At 45.4% G+C, this 23,497-nt stretch overlaps 1 protein-coding gene across 2 annotated transcripts in view; it reads left to right on the top strand.

Annotated features, from left to right (window-relative positions):
* RBM19 (RNA binding motif protein 19) overlaps nt 1–23,497 on the top strand; it is a 128,867-nt gene that overhangs the window by 98,934 nt on the left and 6,436 nt on the right. Inside the window, exons 24-25 of one of the 2 annotated variants that reach the window (XM_019539344.1) lie at nt 8,214–8,335; nt 13,703–14,676. In XM_019539344.1, coding sequence (XP_019394889.1) covers nt 8,214–8,302 — 89 coding nt within the window. In that variant the 3' untranslated portion in view covers nt 8,303–8,335; nt 13,703–14,676. Of the gene's footprint in view, nt 1–8,213; nt 8,336–13,702; nt 14,677–23,497 lie in introns of those variants that run through there. The other variant, XM_019539343.1, reaches the window with a different exon arrangement.

Here is a 23,497-nt window from a genome sequence, read left to right as displayed (position 1 = left end):
AGCCCTGTGATCTGGCACGCAGTGCTGCTTGTAGGTCTTGGACCAGCCTCTCACACATGCAGTACACGCAGGCCCAGGCATGCACAGAAACAGTCTGGCATATGCTGCACCCAGCACGTGGGGCCGGTCTGGAGCATGCATTCTATGCAGTTCTCATGCCAGAGCAGCCGTGCGTGGCCCAGACTGGTTCTGTGCTCTGCATGCAGTGTGGATACCATGTACAGCACAGCCAGACCTGCATGGTGTGGGTGTGTGAGGGAGGGTGGGGGACTGTTGGGACCCCGCACACACTCCCCCACATGTTGTGCAGCCCCCACTGCAGTCAGCAACAGCAGTTGGGGGCGCTCGTGCCCTGCATAGGCATAAGCTCCCAGCAGCTTGTGGCTCTGGCCAGTGCTGTGTGCGGGAGCAAGGAGCACAGCCTGCCCAGCTGGCCTCTACCACAGAGGCTTCACACAGTGTGCCTGCAGCTCCCACATTCATGTGGCATCAGGGGAAGCCCTGTGCTGGAGCCAGCTGCCTTACCTGCCCCCTGGGACCTCTGCCAGAAATGAGTCTCTAGTGTGTACCTGCAAGGGAGGATTTTGGTGATGGGGAGGACTTTCCTATACAATTTTCCATTGAGGGATTTCCTGCCTCTTCCCTCCATGTGTGGGGGGCTTTTATGTATGAACTAGTGTGCACTTAAGATGAGAACAAAGCAACAGACCCTGAGGGGGTATTGCTCCAACCCTTTGTTTACCTTTTGGGAAATTGTAATTGTGGATTAATTGTAGGTGCTTTTTTTAACTGGACTTTGCTCAGTCCAGTCAGCTTGTTGAAGGAGCGCTGCCTTAAAGAGGGGAGACACGGGTGTGAATAGACACAGTCTTCCTGCCCCCCTTCCCCATGTAAGTCTTGCAATTCCAGAGAGTCACGTGAACGCCTTCCTCCCCCTTTCCCTTTTCACCCCCCACTTTGGCAAGTGTTGTTTTGGGAAATATTTCCGAGCGAGTCGGTAATATCCTACACACACACTCCTTCTCTCCTGGGAGATGCAATCCGTGCAGGGAAGGTACTTGCTCCCAATCCAGCTAAATTACTATTGACTTGTGTTCTCTGCGCTCCACAAACATTTCACTCAGCCATCACCAGCGGGGCCAGCGATCTCCTGCCAGGGGTAACTTGGGAAACCAGCTGCGCGGGGCTGTTTTTCCTGCTCTTCCCCATCGATCAAAGAATTAAACTGACAGAAGGGGAATTTTGCACTCGACTTAGGAAAGAGAAAGGATGACTTTTTATTTGGTGGGGGCCGGCCTGTGTATTAAGGGTGGTGGGTGTATACAAATGGTAAGCAATGCAGGCTTGGGAGGGGATGTGATAGGGATGTATCTCATGTTTCACTACTAACGAGATGCAGGAAATGCAAGGCAGTGAAGCAGAAACCTTTTATAACCAGTTCCTCTATCTCTGCAGAAGGTTGTGGGGCACGTGAAAATAATGGGTCAAATACTCGGGTGCTGCAAGTCACTGGGTCTTCATTTGAGGTTGGCTGATACCAGATGAGAACCTAGTTCATGCTTTACAGTCTGCACTTGTGATGCTAAAGCACTTTACATCAGCTGAGCATCTGACCCAATAATATCTATTTTCTTTTAAATTAAAGGTTAAAGAAACCTGCTGTAGTGAGCTTTAAGAGATGAGCAAAAGGAGGTTAGGAGGATGCTCCCTTGAGCTGGGAGTGTGATGAGAGCTCTCAGCATGAGTAACCTGGTTAGGCCATGCCCTTCAGGAAACCCTGCCTCTGCAAGACCATGCTTTGTCCCCCAGAGCAGGCCATTAAGCAGTGAGCATACTGCTGCCAGGTGTCTGCTTTACGTTCTGAACAGCCTGGACACCTGTCCAGAGTCCTGCTTCAGACAACCTGCATATATCTCACAGAAAGGAAAGATTATTCTATCGCTGCCCACAATGCAGGTTTTCACCCTTCTCAGAAACACCTGGTGCTGCTCACTGTTAAAGCCAGGACACTGGACTAGCATTAGTTTCATCTAATATTGCAGTTCCTGTAAGCATCAAACCCAGTGCTGGTATTACAGAGTCTTTTAGAAGATCCCCCAATCTTCTCTACCCCCTACTCTACCTACGGCCACTGTAGATCAGTTGCTTTCCAAGAACTCTTTGAAGTCCCTGAATGTCATTTCATTACAAATGTGTCCCTTTCACCTCCATGTACCTCTCTTCCCCTCCACTTTGTGGAGTTTTCTTTTTAAGAGCATCTGTAACTAATGCAAACACATGTCGTACCCAGAGAGTAAAACCCTGCAGGATTAGTGTGGCATCCGCAGCCCTGCCATGTAATCCTGTGGTAATCCCCCTCATGCCCCACCCCCACTGTCTTTCCTTATGGTTTAAAGCGGGGGTTGGCAACATTTTTGGGCAGAGTGCCAAAAACACCCGCAACCTCGACTTGTAAGATGCTGGTGTGCCAGGGTCAGGTGGCAGGGTAGCTGTGAGGGGCCCAATTCCTTGTTGTGGCAGTACAGCCCTGGCCCCTTTCCCACTGTCCACATTGAGGTGTGCGTGCCAAGCAAAATGCCTTTGCATGCCATGCTCTGGCACCCATGCTGGGGGTTGCCTATCCCTGGTTTAAAGAAAGAAAATGGGCTAGTTAGCAGGCAAACCCTACTCTACTCAGAGCAGCAGAATCTAGAGCAGAACAGCAGTGATGTGTGCACCAATGGCAAACTGATTGTTCATGCTCCCAGCAAGCTGATGCCTACATAATCACCGAGAATCCCTCATCTGGGTAGCAGGGTCCTGTTTAGGAAGAGCATGAGGGCCTGCCTGTAATGTCTGTACACAGCTCGAAGCCCCACTGCACAAGGTTCTGTGCATATTCCTTGGACTTTGCAGACGGGACTGACAAATGGGGACTCTTAGGCATGGATTGATGTAGCTAAAGTGTCACAAGAAGTCTGGAACAGAGCCAGGGACTCGCCCCAGCCTCCTTAATTATTTCATCAGGGCTGCTATAGAATCTGTGTATGTATTTTAGAATATAATTATTATTTGATATTTAGGAAAGATGCCAGTTTGACAGCTCCACATTCTGTATTCCCAGAACAGTACAGCAAGCACAGGGCTTGGCAGAGCTCTTCACCCCCACCCCCTGCCTACGCTGGTGTCCAAACTCTTTGCCACCCCTGTTGGAGTCGCAGCTGTGCTGTCTAACGCCACAAGAGCTGAGTCCCTGCAACCCATTCATTCTTGGCTAAAGCTACAGAGGCTGTTGAGGAGCCTGGTTGGTTTTTGCTGGTGCAGAGGTGAAGTGCACCTGACCACTAGACCACACTGGTGACTGACCGACTTCCCACAGGCCACCAAAGAGCCATTGGTTAGTGGTAAGTTTCACTCTGTGATCTGAGCTAGATTGCAAGTGACGACCTAGAGGTGAAAGGCTCTGCATTCTCATTACTCATCCCCAGAGCCAGCCAGTCCCCCCTGCCAGCTTGTATTACTGAACTAAACAAAAGGCAAGCAGCTTAGGAGAGGGAAGAGTTCTTTCCTAGATGGTGTCCCATTCACAAGGCTTTCTGCAGCCCCTTTTCAGATTTCTTAAGCTCCTTCAGATGTACGTGCTCAGCTGCTGAAATCTCCCTGCCAGTGCTGCTTGTGTACCTTGGAACATATATTTCCAGCTCCCCAGAAATGTGTGTTAGCTAGGGGAGGGAGAGGGAGGGAGCAGCCAGGAGTCCCGAGTTTTATATCTGACCACCACCAGCCTGTGTGACATCGGTTAACTTCCAGTGTGTGTGCATGTGTGTGTGTGCAATATTTGAAGTCAAAATTTCCTCCCAGGCAGCACAAAGAATACAGAGTAAGTGATGCACATGTTTCTTGGTCTCCTTGTTCTTGGTCTCTCTGTACCTCATCTCCTAGACTTTCAAATTAAGATAATAGCACTATAGGTTTCCCTCGCTTTATGCAGGTTCTGTATGTGTGAATTTGCTCTTATGCAGTGATGCTTTTTATACCAAAAATTTGTTATATGGAAGGTAAATTCACTCTTATGTGATTGGTGTGGAAGCCCGCAGTCAGCTGCTTTGTGCGGCGCATCGTGGGAATGACATACACCAAAATATAGTGTCCTGTGTGGATCTGTGCTCCTTGCTTGATGTCTGCAACATGTATTTCTGTAGTTGCCAACCCTATTATAATAGTGTCCTGTGTTTGCGTTTACTGTCTGCTGTTGGTGAGTACCAAAATTGTCTTGTAAAAGTGGTAGAAATGGGTCTGGGGGTCAGTACAGTCAAGGTCTTGGAATGTATCCCTATTTGTTACATTGTAAAGTGGGTTTCCTTCATTTAAATGTAAGTAATGCACTGTTTTCCAGGAACGCATGTACAGCAAAAAGCAAGGGAAACCTGTATCCTACCTTGTATGGCTGTTGTGCAGAGGCCTCTGTTAGACTGGAGGCTCTAGTGCTATGGTAATGAGGATTGAACCCACACATATCTGTTACAACACATCTGACATTTTGTGTTGAATGGGTTGTTTGTTTTAATTATGGAGCACCCATGGTCCCAGAAAATGTTGAACAATTTTTTTTAAAGTTGGGCATTAACACACTGTAAGAGAGAACGATACAAGCCACTAGCATTTCATGCCTCTTTTGGGGAAGGCAAGGTGAGATCCTCAGGCTGCATCTACTGTATCACATATGGGATCATATTAAGATTGCACAGGCGGTATTCATTCTTACATTTCCTGCTTTTTGGAGCACTAGATTTTGTAACTGTAATGTTCTGTTAGTATAGGTTTTTGTGTGTAGTAAATAGTTTATGAAGGACTCCTAAGTGATCGATAAAATATTATAAGCATTGTGTACAACATGGGTAATGAGGATTAGAGATGATTAAAAGCACATTAGAAGTGGGTGTTATAGATAAGCCAAAGTCACAAGCAACCTATCAACATGTTGGATTCTACTGTGATTAATGGTTTTGGGTTTGTTTAAGCAACACCAAATCATTTGACTTTGCTGTATATCGAGAGGAGGTTTTCCTGGTTGGTTGGCTTTTGTTTGAATCTTGGGAACTAGGAGTTAAGGTTTCAGCATAAATGTGCAGGCTGACAGCAGTTTTTGCCTTCCCTAAATGTATGTAGCTTGTTTCTGATCTCCTTTATAGTGGTACAGGACTACTATTTCATATTCGACTCCAGCCCCCGTTGTGTGTCCGTGGTCCCACATGTAAATTAGTGCGACAGGGTCCATTTGTAATTCTTCCTTCTTCGTTCAGTCTGTAGTATAAGGTGTCTTCTGGATTTGTTGCCTGCACGTGAAGGAGATATTCTCATTTCTCAGTAGCAATGTAGTGTGGTCTTTAGTCTATATGGAGACAGGGGAAGGAACAATGGCAGTAAATGGCGGGAAGATGTCCATCCTGAATTTGGAAAGTAAGGTGGGAAATGACACAGTATCAATGCTAGTCAGATGGTGGCTGGGCAGTACTATAGGGTCTGCAGGTGGTAGCTGGGTAGGGTTCTAGGCCAGAGTTAAGGTTGCCAATATCTGTGAAATGCCAGGCTTTGAAACAGGTTAGCTCATCAGACAGGTTTCACTGGGTTAGCTTTCAATGCATGGGCCAAATACAGCTGCCACCGTACCTCTCCCTTTAAGGATCTTTTTAGGTTTCTTTGCTTTCTTAATAGATGATTCTAGCCCCTTTAATCTGTCCAAGGATCTGCCTCAGAGGTGGAAGGCACATCAAGAAAATATATTTTTTCCTCTCTCATCTTCCCCCCCCCCACTTCTGCCTGTTTCCCACAGAATTCATGAAGTGCAGAAGTGGAGGGAGACCAATTCTGGCATTCTGTCAAGGAATTAATTGAAAAATAAAATCATTAGATGGGAACTCCAGAAATGCAAAATTGTTTGGGGGGGGGTGATGTGAGCTTTTGTCAGGTTAATTTCTTCTGTATTGATGTTTTGTGACATTTACTTGTTGTTTATCTCCAGCAGCAGCTGTAATAGTAAAAGAAAATGCACAGCTTGTTCCATTTATTTATTTTACACCTTTCTTCAGTCCTATGGTATGTTTGTTTGTTTGAGAAACCCAGTGAGGCTTTTGATGTCTGGGAGCGGGGTTTAAACAGCTGTTCCTATACTTATCATGGGGAGGAGGGGGTAGGGAGCTTGTCTGTGGTTCCTATGGAGTGGGCATTGTTGCTGATTAGAGACAGGTTACTGCTGGGCCATCATCTCAATGAGCAAGGGTAAAAGTCTCCATTGCCACTACAGCCAGGTGCTAAATTTTTCCTGGGTATTCACCTGGCATCTTAAATTAATTAACCCCAGCTGTGCACACTGCCCTCTGCATCCTCTCTGGACAATAATTCCCCAAGCAAGTTACCCCAAATGTCAAACATTCCCAAAGAGCTAGTGTCAGGCAAACAGTTGTGCTGGCACCAGCAGTCAAAGATGGGGCCAGTAAAGGACCATGTGACTTAATTAACTAATCACAACTAAGTAACACAGCGTAAGTCACCAGTAACATTTGGGATCAGTCTGGCAGGTCAGGAAGGTGTGGTGGTGATCACTGGACACAAGGATTTGTACCTCCAAGACAGAGTGTAGTCTTCTCTGGAATGGATCATAGCCTCTTCTGATAAGTGTCAGATGGAACTGGTCTCTCTTCCTCTACCTTTCAGCAACATTTGCCTTGCTTCTGGTACCCAGGAACCTTACTAGCATGAATCCTGTCTGGAGACTCCATGCCCCCTTTTCTTGCTCCTTATGAATGAATTCAGTGGAGGAGGAGGTGTAACGAAGCTGGCATTTCAAGAGACCCAACGTATTTTTCTAAAGCAGGGCCTATTTGCATTGTTTGCAAAAGCTCTTTAGCCCAGTGGACCACTACAAAGAGTTAAACATCCAGCTGGCCCTGGTGGCAGAGAGCTGTGGTTGTTCCTCACAGCGCCCTTGCTCCTGTGGAATGCTTAGCCCCAGGGAGTGCCCCTTTTTGGGGATCAGAGTGAAATCAGGCTTGTCTCCGTGGCAGAGCCCCATCATTAACATGAGCCAGAAGAGTGACAGGCACTTAGTTCATGCTTTGCCGCATCTGCCCTTCTGTTTCTGGCTGCTGCCACTGCCACAGCTCCCATTACTTCCCTGCAAATTCAATTTCCAGAGGCCATTGTGTGCTGCCAGAGCTTGATTATTATGAAGAAGCAAATGATAGTTGAGAGCTTTATGTGGGAAGGGGATGGGATGGTGAAGAGAGTTGGGGAATGGGGGGAAGAACTAGCAAGGAGGGAAGCAAGTGATTTGTAAAGGCAGCCTGGGAGGTGGCCAAGGGCTGATGGGGGGCAGCCTACTTCCCTCCTCCACTGCCTGTCCAGGGGGGATGGTGGGGAGGCTGCTGGTTGCCTGCTTCTCTGTGCAGGAGGTGCCCCTTTGGCATAAGGAATGGTCTCCAGGTTAACTTATCTCCCTCACCCTTGCGTCTCTGAGACCAGATGCTTTGTTTTCTTCCTCCTGCCTCCCCAGTTGAATGCTTTAAGCCTCCCAGGCAGGCTTCTGACATGAACTTTCAAGACATCCATTTCTCCCAGACACTGCCCAATGAGGCACAAAGGTGTGTTCTCACTAGAGGACTCCTACCCCTCCTACAGTCCAGTCCCTGATCACACCTCACACACATCTCCCATCTTAAAAGAAGCAAGGGGAGAGAGATGCACTCTCCAAGCCCCTTATACTGCCCTGCCCTGCCATTGCTGCCTCTACAAAGATAAGGGGACAGCCACTTCCAGATCTGGAATTATTCTTCTCTCCTGTGCTCTTAAGGAAGAGTATGAGCAGCATGGGATCTTCCCCAGCCAATCATCTCTTTTGCTACCCTTTGTTCCAGGCCTTACCAGAGCAGAGACTGGGGCATGGGCTTACTTGGCCATCTCCTCCTCTGCCACTGAAAGTGATGCTTAGCTTCTAGAAGGCATCAGGATGGAGCAGTGTAACTTGAGCAGGAGAGCCTTTGAGGCAGAAACACCCAAATCTTATTCTTGCTGTGCCAACACTAAAGGGTTTGGATGTGATTGTTGCTGGTACTGCAGAAGGCGCAGTATAAGCAGGTTGTGGGATCACTTTGCAGGAGGATTGCCTTGAGATGCAGATGTTATTGTAACTGTGTCTTTCTTCTCTCTTCTTCACCCACCCTATTCCCTGCTGTCAGGTTTCTCAAAGAAGAAAAAGCAATCCGTGATTTTGGATGAAATCCTGCAGCAGATAGAAGAAGAATATGATGATGATGGAGACCATTAGCAGGCTCTTCTGCTGCTACACAGTGCCCCAAAGGTGCGTGTACTTGGGGCAGGGCGGGCAGTCACCGTCAAAATGCACTGCATATTATGAGTTGTTTTTTACTGTTCCTGTTATGGCAACACATGGGCAATACAGTCATTGATTTACACAGTCCTGTTGTGTTTAGATAGGAGTCCCTACCCCAGAGAGCTTATAGCCTGCATGTCAGACTGGGTACAGCAAGCAGTCCAAATAGACAAATGGAGATGAGGCAATTATGTAGCAGAGAGCTTAGCACAGGATCATACATTGCTGCTTGCCATTTGCCAGGACTTTTGTACAGTGCATACTCCTTCCACCTGTAGCAGGCAATGGATTTTGAAAAAAGAAGGAATAGGCTTCCTTTGAGCATTCAGATAACTCCTGCTCTTGTCTTTTCATCCTTGTGTATTCCACCCTTCTCATCAAGCATCCCCAAGTACCTTAGAAACGGTAAGCCCTACACTGCTCCATGAGCCAGATATTTCCCCTGAGAGAATGCAAGGCAGAGCAGCTAAGTGAGAAGTCTAAGATTTTAAGTCGGTTTTAGACTTGGGACTAGAAACTAAGAGCCCTGATTTCCCAGTCTCCAGCCACAAAAGCTGTCTGTCCCATCATCTGGAAACAGGCCTGTTGTTTAATTCCCCCTTCTCCCCTGTCCCTTCAACCCCAGGTGCTACCTATCCTCACCCACATCAGTGTATTTGCCCTATTAGGAAAATGGTTGATCAGATTCAGGTCCAATTCAGTCACTTTGGGCTTTGAGTTAAGATCAGTCACCAGATTACTGCATTAGCTTGCTGCACATCCTAGTTTTTGTTCCAGTAGGGAACCCAGTGAAGCCAAGATTAGCAAAGTCTCCCTCACATGCCCTAGCTCCAGTTGAGCAAGCAGATGGGCTGCCAGAAGAACTTGTCTAGAGACCAACCAGTAGCAGCTGCCACAAAATGGGTAGCTTGGCAATCTCCTTTCCCCTGCTGCTACTGATGACCTCCACAGAATGAACAAAGTTTCATTCTATAGGGACCAGGCACCTCAAGGTCACTCAGATGCTACCAGCTCAGCTGGATGATATCTGTGCTGTCAGATACTGATGTGGTAGTCTGCAGTCACCCACCAAAAACTGCCATCAGGCAAGGGGAGTGGCTAGCTTAGGAGGGCTTGTGATACAGAGCTCTTTGTCTCTTTTAAGTCACTGGTTTGATATCACCTGGTTGATGGTGACCCACTACTAGCACTAGCTGGCAAATGTGAGAAGAAATGTTGCTCTTAGTCTAGCTTCTAGGATCGATATTCACAATTGGATCTAATTAATACCGCTAACAGAGAGATGAGATACTGAGTGAGGCAAAGCACTGGCTGCTTCAGTCAGACCCCTCCATGCCAGCAGACCTGTTGCAGTGGGAAGGTGTACTTGTCAAGTCCCAGAAATACCAGTTGTGTGAAGAGATGCTCTGACTGTCTTTTCAGGACCAAATTCACTGGAAAAAAATGTTGGAAATGGAATGCAGTGATACAAAACAAAAGGCACCTAGGCCCAAAGTGGCATGTAATAGGATTCTAGTTGTTGTGTGGCCTTCTTCCTTTGACTGTTCAAGCTACTTAAAGTAACTTGTTCATGTTGTCTTCAGTGGTGATTGACACTATGTCTCCCTTGTGTTCCATGGCTTTGGGGTGAAAGGAAGAAACCAGGGGTTCATGCTTTAGGGATGGTGTAATAACTTCTGTTGAAATTAATGCTGGTTAATTATGTTAGGAGTTAGACCTGAGGCACCCTTCTGCAGCCATGATGGCAGATCACAGCTCTCCCTCTACCTGTGTTTAAAGCCTCAGAGCAAGTCTGTCATAGAGATGCCCAGCCCTGGTGCTAGAGTCTAGTGCATCAGGATGTTATTGGCTACACATGCTTTAAAGACATTTACTTACGATGCAGAGGACAGATATAGAAGCACATTTCATCCTTACCTGCAGATATGAGCATTCCTATGCTTACTGCCAGGTTTAACTTAATATTCCAGTCATGCAGCAGTTTTTGTTTGGTGAGTTTCCATGCGTAGATGTAGTTTTGCCTATTTAATTGAGTGCATTTAGTGTAAATTCCTGTTCACTGGAGGTGGCTGGATGGGGCTACACTTTCACCTTTCATTTGGAAGTATGAGCTAAACAGCTTTTTACATTTTTTGCAGCAATGTCTGTCTGTCTGTCCCCCCATACCTGTATGTATATCTTGCCTTCCACATATAAGATAGGACATTTGAATTGTGGTGCTCATTGGAGCCATGCGTGTGCCTGTGCCACCTTCTGTTCCCATGTGAGAGCCACAAGAGCAGAGTGACCATGACTCTCTCTCTCTCCTTCTTTCCTGCCTATAACAGCAAGAAGGAACCTGGGAGCTGTCTGCTCTGCTGCCCTTCCTTTCACATAAGTGTGTGGTTTGTAAGTCATCCTCAGAATGGATCTCCTGAGTGCGTTTTAAGAAACTATTTCCTGTCGACTTGTAAGAAATAATCAAGAGCTAGCAATTGCCTTATGGACCCAACTGGCCGCTCTTCATTAGGCTTGGTCTAAAGTGGCCTGGTACAAATGAATGTTGGGTATAGTAGCCCATGGCTACCCTGTTCACATCCACATCCCTTCTCCAGGTACCCTTCTCATGAGAGCCTACCACAGAAAAATGTGATTTTAGTGATACCATAGAAAGGTTTCTGTATGAGTTCAGGGATGAGATTCTTGCTTGCTACACTTCCTATTCTGAGGAAGAAGGGTCTTGAGGATCCACAATGATCAGATCTTCAAGAACTACTTTTACTATAAATAGCCTTTCCATCTTTCCTTTTTTATGTCAGTGCAGATCCATCAGGATCACAGGAATGAGGTTTTGTCAAGGAAAAATTGTAGTACTGCTATCTTAGATGCCAAGCTGGGAAGAATGGTGCTACCATGATTGTTCAATTGATCCACTGGAACTCCTCATTACCACTTCCTGAAGGGACTCTGATTGCCAGTCACCTTCATTAGGATCCACAATGATGTGACTGAGGAAAAAAATGCTTTCCCCTTGAGCAACTTTTGATTTTTTTTTGAGGTGGCAACTGCATGGATCCACCTCATTACCTCTCTCCAAAGGCTGATCAGATGCTTTAAATTGTGGATGAGAGGGTTGTGGACACTTCATCTCTTTTTGTCCTTGAATGGCACCACAAGGATGCAAAGGGCTTATGAGCAGCCCTATCAGAAGCTGCTATTCAAAAACAGCCCTCATCTTGTGTACAGAAGACCTAGGTGAGCCAGTAATGGGATCCACACTGAAGCTTACAGTACTATTTTTGGGTATGAAACTGTCTTTTTTACTTTCCCACCATTGGAACTAACACCAGGACTAGCTTGTGTAAGATTACAATAGCTTACAACGTTTCTGTTTACAACATAAAGTCATTTTTGCACATTATAGAGTTTTAAAACTCTGTATGTAGAACTTTTTTTTCATTCTTAGAGCTGAGTACTTGGTAAGGATTTTCCCGAAATGTGCATAATACATTGTAAATATTTATCTTTGGTAAGAAGAGTAAAAAGATTGACCCAGTTTGAACATCAGTAACTTAGTCGTTTTATAGATTCCATGCCATTTTGTATATTAACTCTTTCCCTGGGACTTTGACATAATGGCTAAGTACAGACAATCAAAAAACCCCGAGGCTGAATCAATTCAGCCTTTGCAGGTTAGTCTAAGCTGCACAGATTAAATTGAAACAGAAGTGAACAGACATTTTTCTTTGATTCAGGAAATGCAGCCACATGCCTGCAGTGGCTAAGGCCAGAAGCCAGGGGATCCTAGAGCATGCCTCTGTCACCTAGTCAGCATGGGCTGTGTGTTCACTTCCTGCAGTCCAAAATCAGAGAACCAGGACTCTGCAGGTTGCTCATCACTTCCTTTTCCTGCTTCTAGGTGCCTCTGGAATTTGTAGTCCACAGTTGCAGCCAGCAGTAAATTTGAGTGGGGGGAGGGGTATTTAACACCCCCTCCCTGGCCCCAGCCAGGGCTTGTCTTGTTGAGGGCCACCTCTCCTGCACATCCCCAGCTGGGCTTGCCCCACCTGCTTGTCAGCCAGGCCTCTCTGCTACAGAGCAGAAGGGCAGTGCCAGCCCTGCTTTCTGGAGTGCAGAGCATAGCCTAGCCCAGGGCTGGAAAGCATACTGGGGGGGCTCTGATTTAACTTGAACCAGGAAAGAGTCTGGGACAGAAGTTTCATAAACCAGTTTGACTCAAATCAATTCAGTCTGATACTGTGTTCAGCCAGGTTTATCTTAAACCAGTTTCAGCCATTTTGAAACTGGTTTATATGCTCTGAGCTTCTGTTCTGTTACAGGTTTAAACTGATTTCTTTCTTACTTAAACCAGTTTACGTGTAACTTCTGACCCTGGTGTATGACTGGAAAGATCCCACTCTTAAGGAGGTATTGGTATTGAGAAAGGGTTGAGTGCATTCTTTTGATTTGCTGTGGTCAGGCAGAGATTTCATTAATTCACCTCCAGGTGGGAGTGACTTAAAGGGGATGACATAGGGCAGTGGAAACCAAGCCTGCCACAAATTAACACCACACCCTCCCTGAGTACCACTCTCATACCCTGCCCCTGCCTGGTTGGCTCCTGAGCTTTCTGCTCCCTCCCCTGTGCTCCTGGCATGATGTGCTGCTCTGTTTTCTGCTTCCTGCTCTATGTGCTGCTGTGCTGTCTGTCCGCATCTTGATCTGTTGCATGCAACACAGGCTGCTCAGGCCACTTGTAACGAGTGCTGCAGGTTACCAAACTCTGACTGGGGTGAGGCCGAGTACTAAAGGAGGAACCCTTGTGCCTGGGAGAAAAAGGTTAAGATGACCTTTGCTACTGGGACTGCATTGTGTTCTCTGGTTGTAAAGCCACTCCCCAAGAAGGGAGCAAGTTTGGCCTTCACATGCTGGGGGTTGATGTTCAAGCTAATTCTGATCTCGTAGCCAATGCTGGATTGCTTCCTAGTTTTCTGTTGTTTTGCATTGTCTAATTTTAATTATTTTTAAGGAAGTACAGGGAGGATCCCTCTCAGCCTTAGATAAGTCCCCAGAGCTACCCCCTTTTTGATGCATGTACAGAAAGTCCAGCAGCTCCCAGCTACATGTGTTGTTTGTGTTTAGCGTAGATTGTGCTGAGAGAGGCTGTTTTCCTCTCAGCGATTGTTGTCTATTGTTGCAAGACTAACCAATACACCTAGCAGTGGGATGCACATAACCTTACTTATTATTGGACTTCTTTTAAACCCACAACCCTGGTGGCCTTATGAATAGTGACTCAAAATACATCTGGGCCTACGGCTGACCAATAACCTTTCTAATATGTCTGCCTTCCAGGGCTGCTGTATGTGACGGAAGCATGCACAGCATTGGGGCTCTTGTGATAAAAGAGAAGGTGGCTACGTGACTGCAGGAATAATCCAAGCTGGGTTAAATAACCGCCTGCCTCACACAGTGCATCTGGAATAAGTACAGGGCCTTGAAATACTGCATGTCCCTTTGGAACAGCTTTAATTTAAGGATGCCTCCAGATACAGCTGTTGTTAACACCTTCCTCTTGAGAAGGCAGCAAGAGACAAGGCATGGAGGAGGGGAAAGAGCAACACAAGGGGAAAGGACAGCTGGCATTGGCTAGAGCCAGGAGCAGTATAGCTAGCCTCTGAGTAAGCATCTACACACGGCACTCCCTGAGCAGCTCTGTCCCTGATCAGCGGCAGTCTGACACTCTGGTCCTTTGCTCCTGGCCGGAGCAGTGTCTGCCGTTATACCTTTTTCAGGTAGCCTGCAACCCTCTGCTCTTTCAGTTGCACTGAACTACACTGGTGATCTTGTAATGTTGCCAGACATGTACTTCTAGTTTGAGACTAGCGAACTGTTGCTTTTACCTGACATGTAACCCCAAGATGCAGGTTCAGGTGTGCACCAGAGAAAGTTGAGTACACTCGCATAGATTGCAGTTTAGTGTAGAGATCTCTGAGCCACCTTAAGGACTGAAAGGACATCTAACTCTGGGCTGCTTCTCGTGCCTGAGCTAGCTTGGGTATTTATACTGTACATGCAATGTAGACACACACAACAATGCCCAGCCCATGAGCAAACCTTCTTATATTCAAAGCAGTGTGTAAACATAATGCATCCTTTAAAGGCTGATGGGTACTGGTCTCAGTTTACAGGTGGGTAAACTGAGGCACAGGGCTGTTAAAACAGCATTCCTGAGATGAGACCACGTGCTAGTAGCAGAGATGGGATTAAAATTATGTTTAAACTCTCTTGGACATTTGGTTCCCTGGGGACAAGTAGCAGTGCCACTTGTGCCACTGCTATTTGTACCTGGGGACTACCTGTGCCACATGCTCTTAAGCATACGGCAGGTACCCCAGGTGGGGTAGGGGAGGCTGGGGCCAGCATTGGGCTTGCCCCAGCAGCCTTACCTGGGGTCTTGAGGGCCTCCCAGGGCTGCAGCAGCAGTGATTCTGCCACACAGAGCCTTGCCAGCAGCCAGAGTGTGGCTCCAGGCAGCCTGGCTCTGCTTCTGAGTGGCATATGCAGCCTGTGTGTGCGCTGCTCTGGGGGTTTTTTTTTCCACAAGTTTTTTTGACCCCCTGGATATCCAGGGGATCATAAAAACCTGCAGAAAAAAATGGAGCAGTGCATGCGCAGGCAGCATGCCCTTGCAGTGCAGAGAACGCTTGAATGTGTTTGGGGCACTGCATACTGCATGGCCACATTCGTCTGGACATGGCCCCTGTGTCAAGGTTTACCTTTTTGCTCTGTTTACAAAGTACCTGTGGCATTACCATATTTCAAATGACAAATAACATGGCATTCCTGTTTCCTGCTCTGTGCACTAGTTGATTCTGCTTTTACCTACTATGCTATTGGGCAGGGAAAAAAACAAATGGAAAGACCAGTCTCAACATAGCTGTGAGGTCATCAAGAGTATTATGATTTCACAGCATGAAATTGAGAAGACAGGCTAGGGAGAGATGCATCTTTTGATGGTAAGGTTTCCAATTGGCTTGTGCTAATGGAATTTGCATATTTGGAACTGAGAACTGGGAGGGAGGGGAAATTATGTAAAAGAGAAGTTAAGTTTCTGGATAAAATCTCTAAGGCTCCTTTGAAATGATTTTCCAAAAGTTGTTTATAAAATGGTTGAAGATTGGACCAAAAGGCAGATTCACTTCCTAGAGGTAAAGACAACAAGTAGCTGATATTCATTTTACTGTTGACAGCCGGCAGTAGGGTCTGGGATGGGAGGGGATCTGACTCTAGTCCCTTTAAGGCACATGTGTCACACAGAAGACAATTTAAGCGAGGCTTTGCGGGGCTGTGGGTTTGAATTTTGTTTGCATTGTCTTTTGTGGTGGGGCAGATTTCTTGCTGAGCTTCTCTGTGCTCTGCAGCAGCAACGAAAAGGATTAGCACAAGCAGAGCATGTAGGCTTTAGAGAACAGAGCAGAGTTTGGTTTCAACATCTAATTCAATTTGTTCTGCCGAGATTGAAATATGAAATGGTTGCCAGTCAAACGTTCAAAGGGGAGGGGGAAGGGAGAAGGGAGCCTTCTCAAATTTAAATTTTAATGAAAATTAATTTAACCCTTTGATATGTTTTTAAAACATGTTATTCCCTGTCTGTGAGCAGGCTGGAAAACATTTGTGTAGGTTTTTTCTCTTCTAACATAATGAAGATTTTCTTTTCCCTTAATGATATTTATCTTGTTCAGCAGTTTGATATTGGCTAATTTTTCAGACAATTTAGTTTCAAAGAAATCTATTTGATGTTGCTTAGGCCTTTTGCATGTTTGTGTGTATGTATATATAATTATGAAGGTGCTGATCACAGCTCCATAGTATAATTTAAGTTAATTTCTACTCTTAAAGCAAGAACTCATAACTAGCTTTTTTATGTATGAAGAACTCTGTACCCAACCCCAAATCAACACTTACTTCAAATTAGTTTTCTGAGAATGGACAAGTATATTGATTGATTTTAAAAAAAAAGAAAAGAATTTTTAAATTGGGTCCCTTGAGAAAGCATTCACCTCAGACTTCTTTGTGTTCAATTTTTCTAATGATCGAATAGCAAAAGTCCTTAACTTCCATATGATACTTCATGAGTTTGAATAGTTTTTACCCTTAAACTACTTCTGCACACTGTCAGCCTTAATTTCATCTTAATGAGTTTTATCCAAGAATAACTAGGATTATTATTTGTATAGTGTTAATGTTTAGGAGCACCAGTCATAAGCCATGTCCCCATGGTACTGTGGACATGGTCCTATTGTCAGTTTATGGAGAGAGAGAGTGTTTGTGTGTTAACATTATGGCTCGGGTCTTCTTTTGGCATAAGCTGGTATATTTCATTGACTCCAGTAGAACTATCCTGATTTTTATCAGCTAAGAATCTGGCTCTGTTGTGTGTCAGGAGAGAGTAAAATGTAAGTAGAGCAAAGGCTATGGAGTGGAGAGAAGTGGGGCTGATTACAATGTCAAAGATTAACAGCCAGCCCTATTGCCTTTAATCTGCATGGCAAGCACCATTTGTAAATGTGATCCTAGCCCTGAACGAACATTTGCTGATCCCTATCTGCTGGTTAAACTGAACAATAAAAAGGAAAAAGGATTTTTAAATCCCTTTATGCCTCTTCCTAAAAGTGTTGTTGGTGGCTGTCTAATGGATGTGTTTCAGAGACCGACAGGAGTTGTTTTTTGTCTCCTTGAAAGTTGGTGGATTTGGATGCTGGACTTTCGCAGGTGCATTGTAAATCTAAGCATACGTAACATGTTCTCCCTCCTCACCTCCCCCACATTTGTGATTTTTTTTACTATTACAAATTTTGGGTGTGAAACTGACTTAATTGAGGTAAATGTCAGAGTTTCCCATCAAAGTAATTGAGGCTAAATGTTCATTCTGAACTTCCTTGGTCTGCCCTTTTAGAAACTTGGGCTAACAATATCATAAAAGACTGCAGTTGGATCCACAGCTGTCCCATCCCTTGTGTTGGATTATGCAAACAATTTTAAGCTCTTAGGGTAGAACCTATTAAATTCCTGACAAACAGCTGAGGGTAAAAGCTGCTAGCAGCATCCAGGCCCCTTTCAGTGTAGAACTGGGGGAGTTACAGCTCAGGCGTCAGTACATTATTCTGATCATTCTCCATTCCAGCCATGGAGATGCTCCTTTCAAATAACCCAGTAGAACATTATGCTGTTTTCTGTCTTGCTCTCTGCACATTGTAAGGTGCATGTTGTAATCTGGCAACAAATGAGGCCTGGCTCCCCGTGACTGTCCTGCCTCGTCCAGCTTGAGAGGAAGAGCAAACTACATGTGACATGTTAGTCACATCACTTAACACACGACTGGAAGGCTTTTGGATGCTGCAAAGATGAAGGCAGCATAAAAAAACTGCTTAGAACAGAATTTGCTTTGCGTCTTGTATATCAATGACTTGCATGAATTTGCTTTGTCTTCTGCAGTCATGAATAGAAGGTAATGCTCAGGTGTGTTTGAGGTAGAGAGAAATGTGTGGCATTAGATTGCATCAGAGAAATAGTTTGGGAGCAGGAAATGCCTGAAGAGAGAGGGTGCTCAAGGGGTTATAGGGACTAATTCAGGATGTGAACTACTTGGGTTTAATTTTCTGCTCTCCTTTGAGATTGTGAGCAAATCATTTCATCTCTCTGTGCCTCTCTTCCACTTCTGTGAACCAGGGATGGTTCCTTACCTGTGCTGTGAGGATGAATACTTTAAAGGTTGCTGGGACTAGATGCTATAGAAACAGGGGCTAAATAAGTACCTCAGACAGATGATTGTAGCACAGCGATGGTGAAGTACACAGGATCCACTTGCACACTTACAAGTATTTCACATGGCATTTTCTGATTTTTGAGAGTTTACCTCCGTACTTTTCATGTTCTCAGCTCTGGGGATATATTTTTACTGGGATCAGGCTTTTATTTAAACACAGCTTTTCTATTGAAATAAACTAACATGTTTTCATTTAAAACAAGCTTTAATTTCAGTGGTGTTGTCAGTGGTCATTGTACAAGCAGTGTATACTACTGGACAGCACCAACACCAGCTGAGTACAGACTGTGATGAACAGAAGAAACAAATTTTTCTGAAGTGATTGGGGAACCGAAACATCAGACACTCTGAATAGCTGTCAATTTGAGAGGGCAGCTTACCATGCTTTCTAGAAATCAGACATTTTAGACTGTCTCAAGTGAGCACTTAAAATTACCAGTCCCTCTAGGAAAATCTTGGCCATGATCTGTGTAGTTTCTCTGATCTATCCCACACCATAGACAAGAGGGGAGAAAAAACCCTCCAGGGGCTAGCTTTCAGCCAGCATATACACATTAAGGCAGCATTCAGGTCTGCAGTGCTCGTTTCCCATGTTGTGCTCTTGTAACAGTGGATATTCAGGAAAGTTTTACCATCTGCCTGTGTCTTTCCTTTCCCATTACCATAGTACCAAGTGATTTCTTTCCATCTCTACTGCGCTCATCCTGGCCAGCACATACTTTTGTGAGTATTAGGCACTCCAAATTCATTTCTTCTATATATGGGCTTATAAAGCGGGGAATCTTTTATCCCAGCCCTTGCCTGGCTAACTGTGTGGAGACTCTAGTTATAGCTCTGGGAAGCATTCAAGGAAGAAACAAGTGCAGGTATTTGCAGCAGGCAGGCACTGCAGGGCTATTTACCAGGACTTTGCTGAGGAGGGAGGAAAAACTCGCATCTTGTGTTATCACATCATTTTTGCTGCCTTTCAGCCTTGGGGCTAGAGCCAGCTGCTGAATCCTTGCAAGGAGGTCTTTAATCTCTAACCTTTACTCCTGCAGTTCAGTGCCAGCAGTCATTCTCTCCCTCTGTAGTCATACTTACTTTACCTATATACCTACACAGGTGAAAAGTAGGAGCGGGGGGGAAGGTCTCCACTCGCCATTTTAACCTCTGATGCTTTTTATGATGCAGTATGCATCCCATACCCACTCTTGCTTCTGTTTGAGTACCTTGGTATTGCAAAAACAATTGCAAACCCTTTACCTCGTATATGCAGGGGCTCGACTGCCCATATAATCTATGTGTTTTCATATTCCCTGTAGCTGCAGGATAATGGCAGCATCAAGCCAGATGACTCAGTATTTGAACTTCAGGTTCCTTTATCAAGTAATCATAGGGTTAGAGGGGACTTAGAAGGTCATCTGCAGAATGCTACTCCTAATCATCATACTACATAAAATTCTAATTCCAAAGAGAGGTCCATTTCCTTTGATTGCAAGGGAATCAGCCAAGAAACAAGGTTAGAGAACTAAGGGCTGCATGCTTTCTTTCCTTACTGATTCGCTGCATACCTGGACTCAGTTTCCCCATCTTTAAATATCACACAGATCTCTGGCTAGGAACTGCTGTATTGTGGAGTCTGCAGTACAAATCCCTGCTGTTTGTGCAGGTGTACTACAAAGTTTTTTAGTATGGTGTTTCTGACTCTCTTTCCTTAGCAGGTAATTATGCTCCTTTATCATTATTTATGCCCTTTAAAATTTTGAAACCTCTGCCTACCTTTCTGGAGAAACTGGAATCAGTTATAAAATACACCTGCCACGTTGGACTTTCCTTCTTAGCTTTGCAAGTCGAGCTGTGTGTGTTGGGCCCAGCATCTCCTCTTCTTCAGTTTCCTGAACTCAGAAATCAAAATATTCTGCTCTGCTGAGCCCCTGCCTGTTGTTGGCTAAGTATCGCTTAACTTTTGATTTCCATTTCTGCTCTGCATTTAAAGTGATCCGCTATCCCTCAGTAACATAGTGTGTCCTACCAAGCACGGTCAGCTCCGGTCTGAGTGAACACTCATGCTGATTGGGACAGATCTTCATACCCGAGTTCAACAGTAATTTATGGCTGTGAAAAGCCACCTTCCCTTTCTGTGCAGAGTGTGTGTGTGTGTGTGTGTGTATCCCTCACTGATACACACTGCCTCCTGTTTTCCCTAAATATATGCATTCGAGAGGGAGAGAAATCGCATGGCAGGGACTGAGATTTCAGACTTATCCATTCATGAATAATAATCAGGCTTGGTAATTCACAGTAAATGGGTATCCAAATTGGCTAATAAGGAAGGCTTTCACCCCAAACTGGAACTAGAAGAGAGACCGAGAGAATATCAACAAACATTGGCTGAAGCATATGTGTACACGATGTGACCTGAATCGGTGAAATATGCAAACCAGCACCATATGCACATGAAATAGCATAAAAATCTGTCAGCAAGGCGTGGAAACGGAGGGGGCGAGCTTGGTGGGAGGCATATGTGTTAACAGCCAGCCACGGGACATTGGCAGCAAGTGTCTCCCAGTGACTGTCTTTAACATCAGCATGGCAACTGGTGCTGCAGCTCCCATTATGGCTGCCTTCATTTTTGGTACCAGTTTTCTAACTTATTTAGGGTTTGCCTCTTCCAGGGTGAGGATAAGCTGCTTTGGCAGAGATTCAGGAAATGAAATCATTGCTCTCTTCAATCATTAGATCCCCATACATGGCAGTCATCAAGAATGAATGTTGAGCTGGGAGGGGAAAATCGTAGTTCCAAGTCTTCTCCTCCAGGGGGAGGTGTACTTCAGGAGGAGGTGCCTCCACAGATGTGGCATCAGGGCAGGGATGATGAGGAAGGATGGATTGTGTCCGAAGTGAGGGAGCATCAGGAGCAAGAATGGGAAATGCTTGGAAAGAAACTAACTGAAGCCCAAATAGACTGGGAATTCTCTAGGTCTTGCAGTTCTCCTATGTAATACCTTTCTGGGCAAGGGATCAAAATGATCCTTTCTGATCTTAAAGTCTGATACGTTTTTCCAGGGTTTCCTTTGTTAGAGATACTAGTTCCTCCTCCAAGGCTTAGGACACTAAGCAAACTCAGTCAATTTAGGGGACAAGATCAAAGCACTGATTCTTATCCCAGTATATTTCAGTTATAAAAGTTCCTCTTTGGTCAACAAGGGCAAGATACTGTTCCATTTATTAAGTATTTAACTACAGTGTTTTTTTCACCCTTCTGGAGTCCCAGGAAATAAGTTAATGCTAAAGGTGGATGGGTCCTCTCCAACTTAGATGCAAGGCTAAGATGGCCAAAAGTAGACACATGAATAGTTTTTCAAGGATACAAAATGTGGAATAGGATAAGTCTTAGATACCTAATAGGTGGAATAGGCTCCCCCCCCACCAGTGTCCAATGATATGCACCACCTTATTATACCTTCAAAGATGGGTAGAAAAATAGCCAGGCTGACCAGCATTCTAGGAATCTTTCTCCCTCAAACCACTGGTCCTTTAAAGGCTGCTCAGATTACATAATTTTTGATAATTGTAGCAGAAATAAGATTTGGGGCTTGTATCCTTCTCCCTTAAGAAACAAATTGATTAAGCTCCTCCAAACACATCTACCCTATAGATATTTAAAATGAAAATCTCCCCACTGGAGTGCAGTTCTGCCAGATGCTCTCTGAAGACAGTACCCTTTCTGACTTCACAGGAGAAGATGACAAAAAATTTCAGCTCTAGAACCTGTGTACCCAGCACTGCCACCCAGCCAGATTCGCCTCATCTCTTCTAGCCATCTCGTTCAGAAACAAGAGCAGGAGCACCAGGCTTAAGTTGAGGTTATGAGCACATCAGACTGCAGCAATGCATGTTGAACTACTGGCATGTGGTAGCAGGATGTGAGACTGCTACACAGTCTCCTTGCCCATTTCTTTACTAGTATGTGATCAGGTGTCTGTTATGGAGCAGTTTCTAGTAGATTGCTTTGATGGTCTGACCCCCGGGTTAAAGCTTTACCAAAGATGTGTAAATGTTTGCATGCAAGTGCTGCCCTATCAGGAACAAAGAGGAGCTGCGTGAGAGTTGAAGTGGTAAATATAAAACTAATGGTGATATCAGGATTTTCATTTATGAGCTGTGGAACTGACTGATGCAGGATGCTGTTGCGTTAGACAGTTCAGTGTTAAATACAAGGTTAGACTAGTATTTTGCATTCCATTAGAGTGACATTTGATGGGCTGTTGATCTTCATATTCCAGACTATAAATCTATTGCCAACACTGGAAAAGGACTAACCCCAATGGTTGGTTACTGAGCAATTGGGTGCCCTCAGGCAGGGAGGGGTGGGGAAGCCCCACTGTTCGGGTAGCCGGAGTGTGTTTGCTACCGCCACAAACTTCCCCAGCAGCGGCTCAGACTTGGGCCTGGCAGCCCGGGCCGCACAGCCAGTCACCGCCCACCCTCTCAGCAGCGCATGTGCAGTTGCCCAAAAGCGTTGCAGACAGACTAAGCCTTTTATTATATTAAAATAATTGTCTTCTGTAGGGGTGGCTAAGCTGTAGCATATGCACCACAAGTGGCACAGGGGGTTTCTGTGTAGTGCTGCACAGCAGATCAGGAAGGGGGCAGGTAGCACAGTGGCAGATAGGGCAGGAAGCAGAAAACAGAGCAGCAGATTGAGCAGGGGATCAGAGTTGCACTTGAGGTGGGTACAGTGTTAACTTGTGGCATGCTTGCCAAAAAGATTGACCCCACTGGTCTAATGCAAGGTTCCCAAGGCTTTTTTGATGCTGCTGACTGGCAGCTATCAGAGCCAAAGGAACAGACATAAATTCTTGGTCTAATTCTCTATGGCACTTTATTTTTTTTTTAAATAAGTTCCTAGAATTGAAGGTAGGGCTTTGTGTGTCGCTTCTGCTTTGTCACGTCTAAACTTACTGCTTGGACACTTAATTCTCTGTGTGCAAATGAGCATGGGCAAGTGAGCAGTAGAGTCCCCCAGGGCTCAGTCCTCAAGCCTGCACTGTTTAACATAGTTTCATAGTTAGTAGGGTTGGAAGGGACCTGAGCAGATCATCAAGTCCTGCAGGAAAGAGTACTGGGGTCAGACGACCCCAGCAAGGTGATTGTCAAGCCTTGTCTTAAAGACCCCCAGGGTCGGAGCCAGCACCACTTCGCTTGAAAGTTGGTTCCAGATCCTAGCCGCCCTCACAGTGGAGTAGCTTCTCCTGGTGTCTAATCTGAATTTACCCTCTGCCAGCTTCTGACCATTATTTCTAGTCACTCCTGGTAGTGCTCAGGGAAACAGGGAC

This window comes from Crocodylus porosus, unplaced genomic scaffold (genome assembly GCF_001723895.1).
Source record: "Crocodylus porosus isolate Cpor-Errol unplaced genomic scaffold, CroPor_comp1, whole genome shotgun sequence".
Classification (NCBI taxonomy): domain Eukaryota; kingdom Metazoa; phylum Chordata; order Crocodylia; family Crocodylidae; genus Crocodylus; species Crocodylus porosus.
This window is presented reverse-complemented; position numbering and strand designations above follow the sequence as displayed.